The 20,648-nt window shown below is 46.1% G+C and overlaps 2 protein-coding genes and 1 long non-coding RNA gene across 16 annotated transcripts in view; 1 reads left to right on the top strand and 2 right to left on the bottom strand.

Annotated features, from left to right (window-relative positions):
* LOC128931745 (uncharacterized) overlaps window positions 1-20,051 on the bottom strand; it is a 28,834-nt gene extending 8,783 nt beyond the window's left edge. The window contains exons 1-3 of the long non-coding RNA XR_008480617.2: window positions 19,922-20,051; window positions 19,567-19,676; window positions 19,251-19,361 (exon numbers count right to left, since the gene is read on the bottom strand). This is a non-coding gene — a long non-coding RNA (uncharacterized LOC128931745). The remainder of the gene's footprint in view (window positions 1-19,250; window positions 19,362-19,566; window positions 19,677-19,921) is intronic.
* The window catches only part of LOC128931738 (inositol 1,4,5-trisphosphate-gated calcium channel ITPR3-like), a 51,239-nt gene that overhangs the window by 19,630 nt on the left and 10,961 nt on the right, over window positions 1-20,648 (top strand). For 2 of the 14 annotated variants that reach the window (XM_054253876.2, XM_054253882.2), the window contains exons 3-7: window positions 8,978-9,034; window positions 12,622-12,784; window positions 19,224-19,382; window positions 19,588-19,686; window positions 20,031-20,114. In XM_054253876.2, the coding sequence (XP_054109851.1) occupies window positions 12,782-12,784; window positions 19,224-19,382; window positions 19,588-19,686; window positions 20,031-20,114 (345 nt within the window). In that variant the 5' untranslated portion in view covers window positions 8,978-9,034; window positions 12,622-12,781. Of the gene's footprint in view, window positions 1-8,977; window positions 9,035-12,621; window positions 12,785-13,870; window positions 14,263-18,470; window positions 18,620-19,223; window positions 19,383-19,587; window positions 19,687-20,030; window positions 20,115-20,648 lie in introns of those variants that run through there. The other 12 variants (XM_078368957.1, XM_078368961.1, XM_078368956.1 and 9 more) reach the window with 10 other exon arrangements.
* Window positions 16,087-16,527, bottom strand: LOC128931741 (histone H3.3A-like). The gene has a single exon (XM_054253886.2). The coding sequence runs from the start codon at window positions 16,510-16,512 to the stop codon at window positions 16,102-16,104; it is 411 nt and encodes a 136-aa protein (XP_054109861.1). The 5' UTR covers window positions 16,513-16,527; the 3' UTR covers window positions 16,087-16,101.

Genomic DNA, 20,648 nt, shown 5'->3' with positions numbered 1-20,648 from the left:
TTTGAGAAAGAGTTTCACTCTTGTTGCCCAGGTGGCACAATCTCGGCTCACTTTGCCTTCTGGGTTCAAGCAATTCTCCTGTTTCAGCCTCCCGAGTAGCTGAGGTCACAGGTATACACCACCATGCCTGACTAATTTTGTATTTTTTCTTTAGTAGAGATGGGGTTTCTCATGTTGGTCAGGTTGGTCTTGAACTCCCAATCTCAGGTAGTCCTCCTGCCTCGACCTCCCAGAGTGCTGAGATTACAGATATAAGTTACCGTGCCTGGCATGGAATCTTTAAGATAACTTGATTTGCCACATTTAAGAGTCTGAATAATTAGGTTTATGAGAATTATTTACATGCTTAAGAATTTCTTCTTGTTTGACTTGTAAATCTGCCCTATGAGGAATTTGAAGTGCTTGGGAAAAAAATCAAGTATATTAAATCTGTAAATGTAGTTTAAATATTTAAAGAATTTAATTAACTAAGTTTGTAAATGCTATGAGTGATGTTCAGGCAAATTTAATATGTCAACCCCATGGGCTGATTGTATATTAATCAAAGAACAATTATTACTCTTATTTTTATCCAAAACATGCCAGATTTCTAAATGGAATATTAGGATACGGAAGTTAAATTTTAAAATGTAGGAGGATTTTTGTTTTGTTTTGTTTTGAGATGGAGTTTCACTTTTGTTGTCCAGGCTGGAGTTCAGTGGCTCGATCTCAGCTCACTGCAACCTCCGCCTCCTGGGTTCAAGCAATTCTCTGCCTCAGCCTCCCAAGTAGCTGGGATTACAGGCATGTGCCACCAAGCCTAGCTAATTTTTTTTGTATTTTTAGTAGAGAACAGGTTTCACCACGTTGGGCAGGCTGATCTAGAATTCCTGATCTCAGGTGATTCGCCTGCCTCTGTCTCTCAAAGTGCTGGGATTACAGATGTGAGCTACTGCACCTGGCTAACCCTGTCTGTTAAAAAAAAAAGAGAGAGAAAGGCTAGGTGCAGTGGCTCACACCCGTAATCCAAGAAAGAAAGAAAAGGAGAAAAGAAGGAAGAAAGGGAGGAAGTAAACTAACTTAAAACTGTAAACATAAGCAGGTGCAAATAGTCCTTTCTGTTCTCAGATGTTTCCCTAAGGTATTCACCCTCCTGGACACCTGACTATTTCCCATTTCAGGGTTCTCTTGAAATTTCTGCCAGAGTTTCTACAGCCCTCCTTCCTGACAACTCTTTCACCTGACTCTGCCTTTTAAGGTTACTTAACTTTTACTTATTTGTTTTTAATTTATTATTATTATTATAATTATTATTTTGAGACGGAGTCTCGCTCAGGTTGGAGGGCAATGGCACGATCTCGGCTCACTGTAATCTCCACCTCCTGGGTCCCAGTTCAAGCAATTCTTCTGCCTCAGCCTCCCGAGTAGCTGGGATTACAGGCATGTGCCACCATATCCAACTAATTTTTGTACTTTTAGTAGAGACAAGGTTTTATTGTATTGGTCAGGCTGATCTCGAACTCCTGACCTTGTGATCTGCTTGTCTTGGCCTCCCAAAGTGCTGGGATTATAGGCATTAGCCACCACCCCTGGCAAAAAACTGTTTTTTTTTTTTTTGAGACAGATTCTCACTCATTGTTGTCACCCAGGCTGGAGTGCTGTGGTGAAATCTCAGCTCACTGCAATCTCTACCTCCTAGGTTCAAGCAATTCTCCTGCCTCAGCCTCCCAAGTAGCTGGGATACAGGCACGCATCACCATACACAGCTGATTTTTTTTATTTTTGTATTTTCAGTAGAGCCAGGGTTTCACCAGGTTGGCCAGGCTGGTCTCGAACTCCTGACCTCAAGTGATTCTCCCACCTCAATCTCCCAAAGTTTTGGGATTACAGGCATGAGCCACCGTGCCCAGGCTAAAAAAACCTTTATCTGAGAAGTCCTTTTATTCTAGTTTGGACTGGAAGAAGTGGAGAGCTAGTGAGTCTATAGCTAATCATGGGAGGAAGAATCCTGAAATAATTGCCTGAGGTAGCTCCACCCCTAAGGAAGCAAATGGAGTATCTAGAGCCAGGGAGAAGGGGCTAAGGAGCGGGAGCAGAAAAAAGCACAGCTAGTTCTTGTGGGGCCAGGAGGTTAGGGGTCTAACCAGCAGAGATTTGGCCTGAGATCCCAGTTCCTTAACACTCAGACCATTTTCCTTGTCCGCAAATAGGATTTTCAGTGGATAAACCTGAGGTGATGAACCAGTTGGAAAGGAGATGTCTTGTGTATCCAGGCTGGACAAAACCAGAGGCAGACATACGCCAAGGGATAGCCAGACAGGGGAATGCAGGGAGGCCTCTGCCCCGTCTGCTCTGCTTTCGGCTTGTACTAATCAAGGCAAATAGTTGTAAGGGCTTCTGAGTTATTGCCAAGAGTATAAGCTCATTTTAATTAGTTTTGTTTTCCTGCTTGATTTACAATTACCAATGATTATCTTTACACTCTCAGACCTTGCTCTGATTCACAGTTACTATGAAGAAAAGTTAAGATGGGTTTCTTGGGCTGGGCATGGTGGCTCATGCCTGTAATCCTAGCACTTTGGGAGGCCGAGGCGGGCAGACCACAAGGGAGACCAGTCTGGCCAACATAGTGAAACCCCGTTTCTACTAAAAATACAAAAAATTAGCCTAGTGTGGTGGTGTGCACCTGTAATCCCATGTATTAGGAAGGCTGAGGCAAGAGAATGGTGTGAATCGAGGAGGTGGAGGTTGCAGTGAGTAGAGATTGCACCATTGCACTCCAGCCCAGGAGACAGTGTGAGATTCTATTTCAAAAAAAAAAAAAAAAAAAAAGATGGGTTTCTTGGTCAGGTGGGGTAGTTTATGCCTGTAATCTCAGCACTTTGGGAGGCTGAGGCGGGAGGATCACTTGAGACCAAGAGTTTGAGACTAGTCTGGACAACATGGTGAAACTCCCCTTCTGGAAAAAATTTAAAAAATTAGCCGGGCATGGTGGCACATGCCTTTAGTCCTAGCAACTCCTGAAGCTGAGGAGGCAGGAGAATTGTTTAAATCCAGGATTTTGAGGCTGTGGTGAGCTATGATTGCACCACTGCACTTCAGTCTTGGGCGATGGAGCAAGACCCTGTCTCTAAAAAGAGAAAATTAAATTAAAAGTTTTAGAATGAGTTTCTTTCCAGTTTCATCAGGTGGATTCCCAGTTCTCAGTGGACTTGGGATTTCAGAGTGAGCAGAGGTTCATTCTCACGGTTCTTGTGTGCTCTGTTTAGTATCTGTGTCTTCATATTTTTGGAAATGGAGGAAGAGTAGAGAATAGGACTTTGGATCTGGAACATCCAAATTCTCACAAACTCTCATGTTCAGTAGGCATCGCTCTGAATCCAGTGGCCCCTCCTCTGGCATTGAGACTGAGAAAGGGGGTCTGAGTGATGGCAATGGGACCTCCAAACTTCCTTCCTCGCCTGTGCCTTTGTGAAGTCCTGGGGACTGGGAAGAGGATCCAGGCAGTTGTCCTAACAGAAAAAGCTGTTTTGCCCCTGCCCCCTCCACCTTTTTTCTTTTTTTTTCTGAGACAGAGTATCTCTGTTTCCCAGGCTGGAATGCCAGTGGCATGATCTTGGCTCTCTGCAACCTCTGCCTCCTGGGTTCAAGCAATTCTCATGCCTCAGCCTCCCAGGTAGGTGGAACTGCAGACGTGCACCACCATGCCTGGCTAATTACTGTATTTTTAGTAGAGACAGGTTTTGCCATGTTGGCCAGGCTGGTCTTGTAACTCCTGACCTCAAGTGATCCGCCCGCCATGGCCTCCCAAAGTGGTGGGATTACAGATGTGAGCCACTGCGCCTGGCCTGTTTTGCCCTCTTGAAGGTGAAGACCTTCCCTGGCTCCTATGTTTTGGGGGGCCAGGAGCCCAGGACTTTTCCACACTTCCCTGGTTGCTGAGGTTGGGGCCTGATACCAGTGCAGGACTGATGTGTACCCCACCATCAGACCACTTGGGGCAGTTCTCTCTATGGGTTTGCTAGGCAAAATAATAACCTCAGCCAACAGACATGTAAACAGTTAAGGCTTTATTGCTTATAAAGTTAACTTAAACATTAGACCATCAAATTCTGTTTAAAAACTAAATCCAGGCTGGGCATGGTGGTTCACCACTGTAAATCGCAGCTCTTTGGGAGGCTGAGGCAGACAGATCACTTGAGGTCAGGAGTTTGGAACCAGCCTGGCCAACATGGTGAAACCCTGTCTCTATTAAAATACAAAAATTACCCCAGCGTGGTGGTGCCTACCTGTAATCCCAGCACTTTGGGAGGCCGAGGTGGATGGATCACGAGGTCAAAATGTGTATTTTAAACACAGCAGCTGAGCTGAGTGTATTTTATGTAATATGCTGAGGTTTGCCTATCCTACTTCAAATTCTCAATTCCCAAGAACACAGGAATACAATGGAGTTATGTTTTCTGCCTGAAGAATCTAGAGGATACATGTTAGGTGAAACATACATCAAATATAAGCTGAGTCTTAGCTGGTCACAGCCTCTCATGTGGCCCTTAGACCTGCAATCACGGCCTCTTCTGTCACCGTCACACAGGTGGCTCCTGGACCAAAGGCCAACCAATAACCTCTGTAGTCCCACAGGGAAAGGAGAGCAGAAGCCAGCTGGTGGGACAGTCCCAGGCCCAGTTCATTCCGAGTGGAGCTGCCCAGATGACAGCTCCCCCAGCTGGAGCTGGTGTGGTATCACTCCTGTAGGAGGGACCAGGGGACTGTGAGTCAGAGATGAGCTAATCTCTACTCCATTTCCTTCTCTAACGCTTTTCCCTGTCTCTGGGAACCAGTGCCCTCTTCCTGGCTGGAGAGGCTCTCCTGTTTTCTGTCCAGGATTCCGGAGAGGGAAATTCTAGGCTTTTGTGTATAGTAAGCCCTTGAGATAGGTCTTCTGAGTTATTTACTACTATATGGTGGTTTGAAGATTTCTTTCTGCCACATAAGTAAATAGTTTTCCGGTGAAGTTCTGGAATTTACACCAGTCTTTGGGTGTGGGTAACACCCCAATAGGCCCTGAGGAAGGAGAACTGTGCAGATCCCAGGCATAGTTAGTGCCTGAAATATAACTTACTGCCTACAAAAATCTAGCTTATATAATCATACTTAATGCTTATATCTAGCATACTTAGTTCTATATAATCTTTCTATATAATCTATAGGTATTGTAGTTGGAGCTATACTGACACATTTCGTGCTGATTTATAGAATCCTTCCATATGACCATATAGTATTATGTAGTAGGAGGAATGCCTAGAGCAGTCACAGAACAGAAGCAGTACATGGGAAAACAGCCAGACCAGGACAAGACCCAAAGACCCAGGCAGTGGCATCCCTGCCTGAAAGGGCATATGCTGTATGGCAGGCTTGGAACAAGCACCTCTCATCCTGATAAAGGAGTTGTAGAACCTTGCATCCAGTTCCTGTGGAAAGTAGGCCTCAGGCCTGAGATCCTGGAAATAACAGAGGAAGAAGAACCCCTCTGGTAAGACCAGTCACAGCAGCTGCACACCCTGTCAGTCTTTTCTCGATTCTGTGCTAGCTCAAAGAATCCTCCTATACATATCTTAAGAGAAGAGCACAAGTCCGTCAGCTCCCACTGCATTGGCTTACAGTATCCTTCTATTAGAAATCCTTTGAAGTCTCCAGCCCCCAGATAAGAAGCGTTGCGCACGACACCTGTTGCACACAGCCTATGTCCTTGCCTTGGTGACCTAATGGGGGTGGACCCCTTTTCTGTATACGACCCTCTACTACTACGAATGACACAGCCTCCTGCTGTGCACGACCCACCTCTCTGCCCAGTTGACATAATAGGGTGGCTCCCTCACTTGTGACTCACTTGATTATGTATATCCTATCACTAAGCCTATAGATGATGACCTCACTCACAACCCTGCCCCCTGCTTGTACTTAATAGATACAGATGCTTCTGGGCATTTGGGGCCTTGCCCGTCTCCACTTACAGGTGGCGTGGCCCCCCGAGTCCAGCTGCTCTTCACCAGCTCTTCAATGTCCTGTCTCTTTACCTCTTGGATCCCACACCTCAGCACAGCATAAGGGACACCGCACAACCCTGTGGGGCCCAATAGCCCTACATTTGGGTACACTTTCATTTAACTAGGGTGTACATATGTCCCAATTTGTGTGGGGACAATGCCAGTTAAGACCCAATGTCCCAGTGTAATTATGTTTATATTCTCTGTGCCTGTGTGTACCCAAGTGTAATTATTGTTTTCTTGTTTTTTTCTCTCTCTTTTTTTTTGAGATGGAGTCTCACTCTGTTGCCCAGGTTGGAGTGCAATGGCACAATCTTGGCTCACTGCAACCTCTGTTGCCTCCTGGGTTCAAGTAATTCTCTGCCTCACCTCCCAAGTAGCTGGGATTACAGGTGCCTGCCACCGTGCCCGGCTAATTTGTATTTTTAGTAGAGACAGAGTTTCACGATCTTGGCCAGGCTGGTCTTGAACTCCTGACCTCATGATCCACCCACCTCAGCTACCCAAAGTTCTGGGATTACAGGCATGAGCTACTGTGCCTGGTCTACCCAATTGTACTTATTAATATCATTCCCTTTCATTCTCAGAAGTCGCTCCATTGGAGCAATCAGCCATGTGGTCACTGGAATTCTAGGACAGACTTCATTTGCCCCCTCTCCAGTCATTCTCTCCCAGACTTCACCAGACCCACTAATATACCTCCAGGGCCCCTCAACTGTGCAGCCCAGGAAGCCCTTTGCACCACAGATTGGTTGTATAATTGGCTTCTGTCATTACTGTGGCCTCTGATGCTATGTGAGGGTGAAACCATATATTTTAATTGCCTCCTGTCCAAAGGAATGATGAGAAATAGATGAATCCCAGTTGTAAACACCCTGAAGAAGATGGAGCATGGAGCGGGCTGTCCTGTGCAACCTCCTGGAGAGTTCTTGTCACTTTAACTTGTATTTTATTTCTGACTCCTTTAAGACAAAAATCAGGAATCAGGGCAGCTTCAAGGTCGATGTGGGTTGTTAGGCCAGGTGAAGGTATGTTTTTTTTTTGAGACAGAGTTTTGCTCTTGTTGCCCAGGCTGGAGTGCAGTGGAGTGATCTCGGCTCGCCACAACCTCCACCTCCCGGGTTCAAGTGATTCTCCTGCCTCAGCCCCCCAAGTAGCTGGCACTACAGGCACCTGCCACCACGCCCAGCTAATTTTTTTGTATGTTTAGTAGAGACAGGGTTTCTCCATGTTGGTAAGGCTGGTCTTGAACTCCCGACCTCAGGTGAACCACCGGCCTCAGCCTTCCAAAGTGCTGGGATTACACGCATGAGCCACCACGCCCCACCCCAGGGTCTTGAAGTAAGTTAAACTGAGGTACGGTCATGCGCTGAGTAACAGTGTTTTGGTCAATGAGAGACCACATTGATGGTAATCCCATGAGATTATCGTGGAGAGAAAAAATTCCTGTGGCCTAGTGATGTGTTGTCTGTGGTAACATCGTGTCATGATGACTTAATTTTATTATTTTATTATTATTTATTATTATTTTTTGAGATAGAGTCTCGCTCTGTTACTCAGGCTGGAGTACAGTGGTATGATCTTGGCTCACAACCTCTGCTTCCCAGATTCAAGGGTATTTCATGCCTCAGCCTCCTGTGTAACTGGGATTACAGGCGTACGCCACCATGCCTGGCTATTTTTTTATTTTTTAAATTTTTTTGAAGGGACGGGGTTTCACCATTTTGGCCGGGCTGGTTTTGAACTCCTGGCCTCAAGTGATCTACCTGCCTTGACCTCCCAAAGTCTTGCGATTACAGGCATGAACCACTGTGCCCTCTCCTTAATTATTAATTTTTTAGAGATGGGGTCTTGCTCTGTTGCCCAGGCTGGAGTGCAGTGGCGTGATCACAGCTCACTGCAGCCTTGAACTCGTGGGCTCAAGTGATCCTCCCACCTCAGACTCAGAGATAGATAGGATTACAGACACATGCCACTATGCCTGGCTAATTTTTTTTTTTTTGAGATGGAGATCTTGCTCTGTCACCCAGGCTGGAGTGCAGTGGTGTGATCTCAGCTCACTGCAACCTGTGCATCCCGGATTCAAATGATTCTCCTGCCTCAGCCTCCTGAGTAGCTGGGATTACAGGCGCACGTCACCTCACCTGCCTAATTTTTGTATTTTCATTAGAGATGGTGTTTCACCATTTTGGCCAGGCTGGTCTCAAACTCTTGACCTCAGGTGATCCACCCACCTTGGCCTCCCAAAGTGCTGGGATTACAGGCGCGAGCCACCGTGCCTGGTTTATTTTTAATTTTTTTGTAGCAGTGGGTGTCTCCCTATGTTGCCCAGGCTAGTCTTAAAACCCCAGCCTCAAGTAATTCTCCCACCTTGGCCTTCCAAAGCACTGGGGTGGCAGGCATGAACCACGATGGCCAGTCTATTCTTTTTTAAGAGATGGGGTTTCACTATGTTGCCTAGTCTGGAGTGCAGTGGTTCACAGATGTGATCCCACTACTGATCAGCATGGGAGTTTTGACCAGCTCTGTTTACTGCCTGGGCCAGTTCACCCCTTCTTAGACAAGCAAATGGTCCCCTGCTCTTGGGAGGTCACTATATGAATGCTGAACTTAGTGCTGACACCAGATCAGGATACAGTCCAGAAATCCTTGGCTCAAGCAATCCTACTGCCTCAGCCTCCCTCAGCCTCTGGAGTAGCTGGGACTACAGGTGCATGTCACGGCACCTGGCTGCTGACGTTCTTCATAAAGTTAGCCTAAGTGTACACTGTTCATAAAGTCTGCACTAGGGTACAGTAATGTCCTAGGCCTTCACATTCACTCACCACTCACTGAATGACTCACCCACAGCAAATTCTAGTCCTGCAAGCTCCATTCATGTTAAGTGGCCTATATAGGTGTACCATTTTTTAATCCTTTATGCCACATTTTTACTGTACCTTTTCTATGTTTAGATACACAAATACCATTGTGTTACAACTGCCTACGGTATCCAGTACGGTGCTGCTCAGGTTTGTAGACTCCCTTTGTCTTTTCTTTTCTTTTTTTTTTTTTTTTGAGACAGAGTTTCACTCTTGCTGCCAGGATGGAGTGCAATGCTGCAATCTTGGCTCACCAAAACCTCCACTTCCCAGGTTCAAGTGATTCTCCTGCCTCAGCCTCCCAAATAGCTGAGATTACAAGCATGCACCACCATGCCCGGCTAATTTTGTATTTTTAGTAAGAGATGGAGTTTCTCCATGTTGGTCAGGCTGGTCTCAAACTCTCGACCTCAGGTGATTTGTCTGCCTCAGCCTCCCAAAGTGCTGGGATTACAGGCGTGAGTCACTGCGACCGGCGCTCCCTCTGTCTCTTTCCCAGTTGCTCCACTCAGTTTACCATTTCCTCCTGGTGCCTAAAAATGTCTGAGTTTGTGAACTCAGCTCTAAAATTCCCTTCCTGTCTTTGTTGCCTGTTGTTCATGCTGGCATGGAATGGAAAAGCCTTGAAGGAGAGCCTGCCAGCCTCTCAGGTTGGCTTTGCAAGGGGGATCACCACAGGTAAGACAGACCTGGCCCTAAGGCTCAAACCACCCTATTTGCAAAAAGTCAGTGATATTAGCTAACCTGATTTTTAAAGTGTCTTCTATCTTCCCATGGCACGTTCTGCTCTTTTACATTGCTACTATTATTTTTTAAATTAGAGATGTGGTCTTGCCATGTGTCTGCCCAGGCTGGTCTTGAACTCCTGGGTTCAAGTGATCCTGCCACCTCAGCCTCCCAAGTAGCTGAGACTACAGGCATCCAGCACTCCACCCAGCTTCTTTTACATAGTTTTTAAATGGTTGCAAAGTCCTATATTATATATATGTACTGTGATGAATTTTGTTCTTAACTGATTCCCTATTGTTGGACATTTATGTAACTTCCAAGCTGTTATTAACCAGCATGCCAATTTTCGATGAGAAGTGTATCTGGCAAGTAAATAAGACTATTCTGCAAGTTGATCACACATCTTTTCCCCATGAGAAAGGATGTAGAAAATCTAATCATATCACAGAATTCAAAAAAGGGGCATTGATTGATCCCAGTAGCTGGAGTCAGGAAGCTACGTGACAGTCTGTTCATACTGTATGTGGGCATATGTTCCGATAACATTATCTACATTGCAGCCTTCCAACTTACATCAAAGACAATGCCCTAATCATGTCAAGGTCTCCTCCTCCACACCCTTAGAGATAGCTTGAGCTGAATGGGTTTGCTGGTGATTAATCTTATCTCTCCTGCCACTCTCAGGGTCCTGGGTGCCCTTCACCATCATCTCCATGGAGTGACACCTACACATCTTACATACTTGTCCTTTGTGTGTACACACTATCTTGCAATCTTTTCCCATAACTTCCATCTCATTTCCTTGTATGGAACGAATCCATATCTTTGTACCATTTCAGTATTCAACTGATAAACTGTAGCAGCTTTATACACTATTCAATGAATGTATAGATTAGTAGGAACCTGTTCAGTATTCTTTTTTCTTGGAGGCATTTGCAAAATGATTTAACGTATGCCAGTGTTTGTTTTGTTTTGGTTGGGTTTGGTTTGTTTTTTTTGAGTCTGAGTCTCACTCTGTCGCCCAGGCTGGAATGCCACGGCACAATCTCGGCTCGCTGCAACCTCCATCTCCCGGGTTCAAGTGATTCTTCTGCCTGGAGTAGGTGAGATTACAGGCACCTGCCACCATGCCCGGCTAATTTTTGGATTTTCAGTAAAGATGAGGTTTCATTATATTGACCAGGCTAGTCTCTTGGCCAGGCTGGTCTTGAACTCCTGATCTTGTGGTCCACCGGCCTTGGCCTTTCAAAGTGCTGGGATTACAGGCCTGAGCCACTGCGCCCGGCCTGTATGTTATTACTATTATTTTAATCAAGCTGACTTTGCAGACCTAAGCAGACTTTTTTCTCGCACATCTAATATGTGCCAGATAAGCTGGATACTGTTCTAAGATGCTTGGGATCATCAGTGAACAACAACAAAAAAAAAAACACACAAAAATCCCTCCCCCCATGAGTTTAAGTTCTAGAAGGTGGGCACTGTTGGATGTCACTGTTTGGTATCAGTGTACTAGCCTTTGCTTAGCCATAATCTTATTTCAGTTCCAGTGAGTTCTGCCAGTTTGAATTGTGGCATAGACATTTTAACTTAGCTATATTTACAAGATAGCTTAAATTATGTGGTATTTTTTCTTAAATAAATTTTCTGGCTGGGCAAGGTGGCTTATGCATGTAATCCTAGCATGCAGAGAGGACAGGTAGGAGGATCACTTACTCCAAGAGTTTGAGACCAGACTGGGCAACATAGTGAGACCTCATGTCTATTAAAAATCAAAACACTTGTAACTTCATCAGAAAACATGAACCAGAAAAAAAATAAATAAATAAAAAATTAGCCAGGCGTGGTCCCAGCTACTCAGGAGGTTGAGAGGAGAGCATTGCCTGAGCCCAGGAGATTGAGGCTGCACTGGGCTATAATCACACCACTGCACTCCAGCCTAGGCCACCTCAAAAGATCTGGTCTTGAAAATAAAATAAATGGCCGGTCGAGGTGGCTCATGCCTGTAATCCTAGCATGCAGCCGAGGTTGGGAGTTTGAGACCAGCCTGACCAACATGGAGAAACCCCGTCTCTACTAAAAATATAACATTAATAAATAAAATAAATTTTCTTTTTTTTGAGATGGAGTTTTGCTCTTGTTGCCCAGGCTGGAGTGCAATGGTGTGATCTCAGCTCACTGCAACCTCTGCCTCCTAGGTTCAAGCAAATCTCCTGCCTCAGGCTCCCAAGTAGCTGGGATTACAGGTGCATGCCACCACACCCAGCCAAAATTTTCTACTTATGTGTGAAGGGTGTGGAGAGTAGAGTAAGAAGACAAGAAGAAAAGGAAACGCACACAACAGGATGCTACAGTTTTTTTTAGATATAAGTGTGTTGATTCAGTGGCTCATGCCTGTTGGGAAACTGAGGCAGACAGACCACTTGAGGCCAGTTCAAGGCAAACCTTGGCAACATAGCAAGACTTCATCTCTACAAAATATTTTACAAACTAGCCAGGATGGTAGCACTTCTGTAGTCCCCGCTACTCAGGAGGCTGAGGCTGAGGGATGGCTTGATTGAGCCCAGGAGTTGGAGGTTACAGTGAGCTATGATTGAGTCACTGCACTCCAGCCTGGGCAACAAAATGAGATCTTGTCTCAAAAAATAAATAGGCCAGGTGAGGTCGCTCATTCCTGTAATCCCTTTGGGAGGCCAAAGTGGGCGGATCACAAGGTCAAGAGATTGAGACCATCCTGGCCAACATGGTGAAACTCTGTCTCTACTAAAAATACAAAAAATATTAGCTGGACATGGTGGTGCCACCTATAGTCCCAGCTACCTGGGAGGCTGAGGGAGGAGAATCGCTTGAACCCAGGAGGCGGAGGTTGCAGTGAGCTGAGATTGTGCCACTGCACTCCAGCCTGGCAATAGAGCAAGACTCTGTCTCAAAAATAAAATAAAATAAATAAATAAGTATCATTTATCTTTTTCACTCAGTGCTGTATTTTTTTTAACTTTTTTAAATTTTAGAGATAGAAGTCTCACTCTGTTGCTCAAGCTGGTCTTGAACTTCTGGCCCCAAGTGATCCTCCTGCCTCAGCCTCCCAATTTGCTGGGATTACAAGCATGAACCGCTGCACCTGGCCAAGTACTTCATCTTTAAGATCCATCCCACAGAACTTGAGGATAAATGGTAAAAAAAAAAAAAAAAAAAAAAAACGATCCTTTTGCTGCCCTGTGTTCACACTTCTGGCATTTCTAACTGCTGTAAAGCATTCCACAGCAAACATCCTCCTTCATCCTTGCTTTACCCACCTTCTTCTTCTTCTTCTTTTTTTTTTGAGACAGTCTCACTCTTGTCACCAGACTGGAGTGCAGTGGTGCGATCTTACCTCCCAGGTTCCTCTGCCTCCCAGGTTCAAGTGATTCTTCTGCCTCAGCCTCCCAAGTAGCTGGGACTACAGGCGGGCGCCACCACACACAGCTATTTTTTTTTTGTAGTTTTAGTAGAGATGAGGTTTCACAATGTTGGCCAGGATGATCTCGATCTCTTGATCCGCCTGCCTTGGCCTCCCAAAGTGCTGGGATTACAGGTGTGAGCCACCGTGCCCAGCCTGAAGTGGATCTCATTTTAATTTTGCATGTCACTAATCGCTAATGAGTTTGAGTGTCTCCATATGCTGATAAACAGTTTTGGTTTTCTTGTCTATAGATTGCCTGTTTATATCCTTTGCTGATTTTCCCATTGGAGTTGTTCTTGTTTGGTTAATTGGCTGGAGCTTCTAGATATTAATCTCTGGTCCGTTTAAATATATATATATATATATATTATATATATATTTTTTGAGATAGTGTCTCACTCTGTCACTAGGCTGGAGTGCAGTGGTGTGATCTTGGCTCACTACAACCTCCACCTCCCAGGTTCAAGTGATTCTCCTGCCTCAGCCTCCCAAGTAACTGAGACTACAGGCACGCGCCCCTATGCCCAGTTAATTCTTTTTGTATTTTTGGTAGAGACCTGGTTTCATCATGTTGGTGAGGATGGTCTGAATCCCTTGACCTTGTGATCTGGCCACCTTGGGGTCCCAAAGTGCTGGGATTACAGGTGTGAGCCACTGTGCCTAACCTGAGATGTAATTCTTATACCATACAATTTACCCTTTCTAAAAAAAATATATATATATATATATTTTTTTTATCTTTTTTAGAGACAGAGTCTTACTATGTGGCCTAGCTCGTTTCAAATTCCTGGGCTCAAGCATTCCTCCTGCCTCAGGTTCCAGAAGTGCTGGGATTACAGGTGTGAGCCACCCTGTGTGGCCTTCACCCTTTTAAAATATACAGCTCATTGGGTTTTTAAAGTTTATTTACAGAGTCGTGCAACCGTCACCATAACTTAATTTAGAACATTTTCCCCGTCATCTCCAAAATAAGTCATGCACCCTCTACTTCCCTCTCCCCAACCCTGGAAACCACTAATTTACTGTCTGTCTCTACCATTTTGCCTTCTAGACATTTTATATAAATGGATTCATACAGTAGATGGCTTTTTGGGTCTTGATCTGTCACCCAGGCTGGAGTGCAATGACACAATCACCGCTCACTGCAGCCTTGAACTCCTGGGTTCAAGCAATATGCCTGCCTCAGCCTTTCAAGTGGCTGAGATTACAGGTGTGCACCACCAAGTCCAGTTGTTCCTCATTAGTTTTAAACATTTCACTTTGCCCTCCCCAGCATCGAGTATCTTGTCCAAAGTATCTACATTGAACAGAAATCCTTAATATTGATAAAGTAAAATTCAGTAATGTTTCTTTTTTCTTTCTTTCTTTCTTTCTTTCTTTCTTTCTTTCTTTCTTTCTTTCTTTCTTCTTTCTTTCTTTCTCTCTCTCTCTTTCTTTCTTTTCTTTGAGACGGAGACTTGCTCTTTCACCCAGGCTGGAGTGCAGTGGCCAGATCTCAGCTCGCTGCAACCTCCGCCTCCCAGGTTCAAGCAATTCTCCTGCCACAGCCTCCCAAGTAGCTGGGATTACAGGTGCCCACCACAACACCTGGCTAACTTTTTGTATTTTTATTAGAGATGAGGTTTTACTGTGTTAGCCAGGCTGGTGTCAAGCCCCTGACCTCAGGCAATCCGTCCACTTCGGCCTTCCAAGGTGCTGGGATTACAGGTGTGAGCCACCGCGCCCAGCTCAGTTATGTTTCCTTTTCTTATGATCTGTACTTTTGCATTTCTGGTTAAGATCTCTTTTAGGTGATAAAAATATTAATCCTTTTTGTTTTTTGAGATAGAGCCTACTCTGTTGCCCAGACTGGAATGCAGTAGCATGATCATGGCTCACTGTAGCTTCAGCCTCCTGGGTTCAAGCAGTCCCCTATCTCGACCTCCTTAGTAGATGGGACTTACAGGCACTACAGGCACATGCCATCATGCCTGGCTAATTTTTTTTTTTTTTTTTTTTTGAGACGGAGTCTCGCTCTGTCACCCAGGCTGGAGTGCAGTGGTGCGATCTTGGCTCACTGCAACCTCCGACCCCAGGGTTCTAGCAATTCTCCTACCTCAGCCTCCTGAGTAGCTGGGATTACAGGTGCCTGACACCATGCCCGGCTATTTTTTTTTTTTTTTTTTGTACTTTTACAAAATACAAAAAGAGATGGAGTTTCACCAAGTTGGCCAGGCTGATCTTGAACTCTTGACCTCAGGTGATCCACCTGCTCAGCCTTCCAAAGTGTTGGGATTACAGGCAAGAGCCACCATGCTGACTTCTTTTTTTTTAATTTTGTTATTGTCTGTCAACTCGTACCTAACCAGCCAACTTTTATATCTTTTGTAGAGATAGGGTTTTGCCATGTCACACAGACTGGTCTCAAGAGCTCAAGTGATCCACCTGCCTTGGCCTCCCAAAGTGTTGAGATTACAGGCATAAGCCACCACATCCAGCCCAAAATATTATTCTTTATTTTTTCCTACATTTAAGTTTTTAATCCATCTGGTTTCTTCTTGTACATAGTGCTGGGTAGGATTCAGTTTTGTTTTTTGTTTTTTGTTTTTTGTTTTTTTTTTGAGATGGAGTTTTGCTCTTGTTGCCCAAGCTGGAGTATAATGGCATGATCTGGGCTCACTGCAACCTCCACCTCTCGGGTTCAAGCGATTCTCCTGCCTCAGCCTCCTGAGTAGCCACCACACCTGTCTAATTTTTTTTTTCCAGAAAAATTTAACAGGTTTATTTATAGTTATTATAAAGTTGAACCGCTGAAACTTGTTCACTGAAACATTTTAACTTGCATTAATGCTTTATGTCTCCACATTTATATTAAAAATTCACACACAAATAAAAATGGAAAAACTGCCAATACCTGATTTCTGTCCCCTGTTTTTCCACTCGCAATCATATACTTAGGTACCTTTTGACCCCATGGGAAAAAAACTATCTAACGTTCAGAACTACCAATAACAGGAAGAAGAGAATTTTTTTTTTTTTAGAATGAGATGTTTCCCATCATAGTGGATTCTTAAGCACGTTCCCCACGTATGTGGCGTGCTAGCTGGATGTCTTTTGGCATAATTGTTACACGTTTGGCATGGATAGCACAAAGGTTGGTGTCTTCAAAAAGGCCAACCAGATAGGCCTCACTTGCCTCCTGCAAAGCACCAATAGCTGCGCTCTGGAAGCGCAGACCTGTTTTAAAGTCCTGAGCAATTTCTCGCACCAGACGCTGGAAGGGAAGTTTGCGAATCAGAAGTTCAGTGGACTTCTGATAACGTCTAATTTCACGGAGTGCCACAGTACCAGGCCTGTAACGATGAGGTTTCTTCACCCCTCCAGTAGAGGGCGCACTCTTGCGAGCGGCTTTTGCAGCCAGTTGCTTCCTGGGTGCTTTACCACCGGCAGATTTGAGGGCAGTCTGCTTTGTAGGAGCCATGGTATAGAGACCTCCTTACTTACTTCCCTTCTCCTTCGGCTGGAGCTCGGCGAGCGAGAGGTGGTGCTGGTGTTGGAGAGCGATGGCGGCGCGGCAGCGGCTGCCTAATTTTTTTGTATTTTTAGAAAATACAAAAAAAATTTGTAGAAACGGGGTTTCACCATGTTAGCCAAGCTATTCTCAAACTCCTGACCTCAGGTGATCTGCCCACCTCAGCCTGCCAAAGTGCTGGGATTACAGGCTTGAGCCACTGTGCCCAGCCAGATCCCTTTTTATGTTTCTCTGGATAGTGGCCTAGTCTTCCAGCTATCCAGATAGTGGCCTAGTCTTCTGTGCTGCCACCGTTAGTCTGTATTAAGCTCCCACATATGTGTCTCTAGCTTTTCTTTTCTTTTCTTTTTTGAGATGGAGTCTCGTTCTGTTGACCAGGCTGGACTGCAATGGTGCAATCTTGGCTCACTGCAACCTCTACCTCCTGGGTTCAAGTGATTCTCCTGCCTCAGCCTCCCTAGTAGCTGGGATTACAGGCAGCTGCCACCACGCCCAACTAATTTTTGTGTTTTTAGTAGAGACAGGGTTTCACCATTTTGGCCAGGATGGTCTCAAACTCCTGACCTCAGGTGATCTGCCCACCTCAGCCTCCCAAAGTGCTGGGATTACAAGTGTGAGGCACCACGCCTGGCCTCTAGCTTCTCTTTTCTGTCTTGTTAGTTTCTTTGTTGTTCTTGTATGTTAAATAAAAGACAGCAAGTCCAAAATGAAATTACTCATGCTAACGCTCTACTTCACCAAACTGAAACCTAAGTTGTTTACTTATAAGATCTGCCCTTCTGAGAAATAAGGAGAGAGAGGATAGCTAAATCCCATTAAGCCAGCAAGCTTTCACTTACGTTCCTGTAAGAAAAGTAACCTTGAAATGACCAATCCACCTTTTGTTCCTTGTTCCTACTTTCCTCTGCTTTTCTGCCTATAAAACTCACCTACTCTGTTTAGCTCATCAGAGCTCCTTTCTGTTTTGTAGCCTGGATGCTGCCCAGTTCATGAATTGGTGATAAAAGCCAATCAGGGCTGGGCACAGTGGCTCACACCTGTAATCCCAACACTGAAAGGCTGAGGCAGGCAGATCACGAGGTCAGGAGTTCAAGACCAGCCTGACCAATATAGTGAAACCCTGTGTCTACTAAACATACAAAAATTAGCCGGGTGTGGTGGCAGGTGCTTGTAGTCCCAGCTGCTCAGGAGGCTGAGAAAGGAGAATCGCTAGAAACCAGGAGGCAGAAGTTGCAGTGACCCAGATTGCACCACTGTACTCCAGCCTGGGCAACAGAGTGAGACTCTGTCTCCAAAAAAAAAAAAGTCAATCAGATCTTTGAAACTAAAGTTATTGAAATTTTATTCTTTCACATTTATCAATTCTTCACTATTTGTATTACCATGACTTTGGATACGTTTTAATATCTAGCAGGGAAATTTTTCTCTTTTATTTTTCCTTTCCAAGGTTAGCTCAGTATTCTTTTAGATACATTTTAAAATAAACTTATGAAGTTTCTCTAAAAATCCAATTAAAATTCTAGTTGGAAATGCATACAATTTGTTGTAGCTTATCTTGAGGAAAATTGACATCTTAGACATGATTTTACCCAAAAGGATGATATTTCTCCCTCTTTATTCAAATCCTTTCCTATGTCCTTTATTATTAGAATTTTAAGTTTTTCTTCACAAAGGTGTTGTGTGTGTGCATGTATCTATACATATATATATGTATAGATATATATTTGACTAAGCTAATTTCTAGTTTTGTTAGTATGGATAGAGTATTTTTTGGGGGGGTTATATTTCTAGTTGATTTTTTTGCTGATGTTGAAATAAATGCTACTGGTTGATTTTTTATCCAGCTACTTTGCTAAATTCTCTTATTAGCAGTAACAGCTTTTCTCTAATCTTTTTTTTATTGTTGTTGATTCTGGTTTATTTTCTTTTTTTTTTTTTTTTGAGATGGAGTCTCATCCTTTCATGCAGGCTGGAGTGCAGTGGTGCAATCTTGCCTGCCTAAGAGGCTGCGCTGGTGCCGGGCGAGGGCTGCCAGCAGGCAGTGCCCTCTGCACATGTGTGTATCCTAATGAGTGGCCCTGGGGCCAGCTGTGTGGCTGTGCGTCTGACTGTGTGTATGCCTGTTGCTGTGTGGCCTGAGTAGCTGTGCCATGGGTGTGTTGACAGCATGGTGGTCATCAGCATGAGTCTGGAGCTGCGTTGTCTGGGTTCATATCTTGGCTCTGCCACTCTTAATGGTGGCAGAGTTAACTTGGGCAAGTTACTAAACGTCCCCTGGTGCCTCGGTTTCCCCATCTGTGAAATCAGGCAGTAATAGTACTTCCCTCTTCGATAGTTGTAGGTGACTTGAGCTAATCTAGGTAAAGTACATAGAACCGTTTCTTTCCTGTGATCACTGGGGTGTCCATGGGGGTGTGCCTGTTGTGTGCATGTTTGTGTGTGGCTGTGGCTGTGGGTGTCAGCCTGTGTGTTTGTGGCAGGTGTCTGACACTCTGTGTGCAGCCAGGATGTGACCAAGGGTCTAGTGGATCCCCCCATGTCCCCTCCCTGATGGGCCGGCCCCTGGGCCCCAGTGACCTTCCCGCACCCACCTGACCCCCAGTGACCTTCCTGCACCCACCTGACCCCCAGTGACCTTCCTGCACCCACCTGACCCCCAGCTCCTGCACATGAAGAGCAACAAGTACCTGACGGTGAACAAGCGGCTTCCGGCCTTGCTGGAGAAGAACGCCATGCAGGTGAGCCTGGATGCCACGGGCAACCAGGGCTCCTGGCTCTTCATCCAGCCCTTCTGGAAGCTGCGGAGCAACAGGGACAATGTGAGGGCAGGGCCCGGGCTGGAGGGGCCTTGTGGGAGGTGCCGGGCACAACTTCGGAGGAACTTCTCTAGGGTCTTTGCTGTGGAGACTGGATAAGGTCATGCCCATTCTTAGAAGGGCAGACTGAGACCAGAGGGAGGCCTGGAGGCGTGGCGACAGGAGGGCCCTGCCCTTCCCACCTCACCTGCCATGCCTGTCTGCCCAGGTGGTTGTGGGGGACAAGGTGATCCTGAATCCTGTCAACGCTGGGCAGCCTCTGCATGCCAGCAATTATGAGCTCAGCGACAACGCCGGCTGCAAGGAGGTGAGCGGGTGGAGGGTCAGCTGTGCAGTGCAGGGGCGTCCACACACCCCTGGTGGTGTAGACACCCCGCTGCCCACCATAGTCTCTGCCTCTAGCCCCATCTGACCCGCTGGACAACCTGGGTCTCACGGCTCCTGCCTCCATTTTCCAACACTGCCCCCAATCTCCACCCCACAGGCTGGTGGCCCCAAGGCAGCCAGGCTGGGGTCTGGAGACCCTGGCTATGAGAATACACCTGTCCTTGTGCTGTAATGGTGGCTAGGCTGGTCCTTCCCTTCAGCTCCTCTCTGGGCCCTCAGTGGCTGGGGCCTGCCTGGCATGATGGGTCTGTCCCCCTTTCCCAGGTCAACTCTGTGAACTGCAACACCAGCTGGAAGATCAACCTCTTTATGCAGTTCCGGGACCACCTGGAGGAGGTGTTGAAGGGGGTAAGGACTGGAACGTTCCTAACCTGCCCAGTTAGCCACCCGGCCCTCCCCACCAGGGCCCTCTTCCAGCCTTCTCCACCCACCAGGCCTCAGGCCCTTTCCCTCTCCCTGGCTCTGTGCCCTCCAGCCTCCCGCAACCTCCTCAGGGCCCCACCCACATGGCCCTACCAGGACTTCCCCTTTTCTCATCTCTGGCCACAGCCCCCTTCTCCATCCTCTCTGGGTCCTGCCTGGCCTATGTTTTCTGTCTTGTTTAAGGGGTGTCAGATTGGGGGTCTCCATCCCCCCAACCCAGAGCCTTTGAGCACCATCCTCTCCCTGACTCCTGCTGCCTGGATCCACGCCAGGCCCCCTGCCCCTCGCCCTGTGCCCTCTTCAGCAAGGGAGTGAGGCTGCCCTGTCTGCTGAGTTAGGGGTCACTGCTTGTGTCCTTCCTGGTCCCAGACACGCTAGTGTGGGATCTGCGAGAGAAAGGGGGCCTGGGAAATACTGCAGCAAAGACTTGGGAAGGTCCAGGACTGAGGGCAGAAGGAG

Source organism: Callithrix jacchus, chromosome 4, assembly GCF_049354715.1.
Source record: "Callithrix jacchus isolate 240 chromosome 4, calJac240_pri, whole genome shotgun sequence".
Taxonomy (NCBI): domain Eukaryota; kingdom Metazoa; phylum Chordata; class Mammalia; order Primates; family Cebidae; genus Callithrix; species Callithrix jacchus.
Note: the sequence above shows the minus strand (reverse complement) of the source record. Positions and strands in the feature narration are given on the sequence as shown.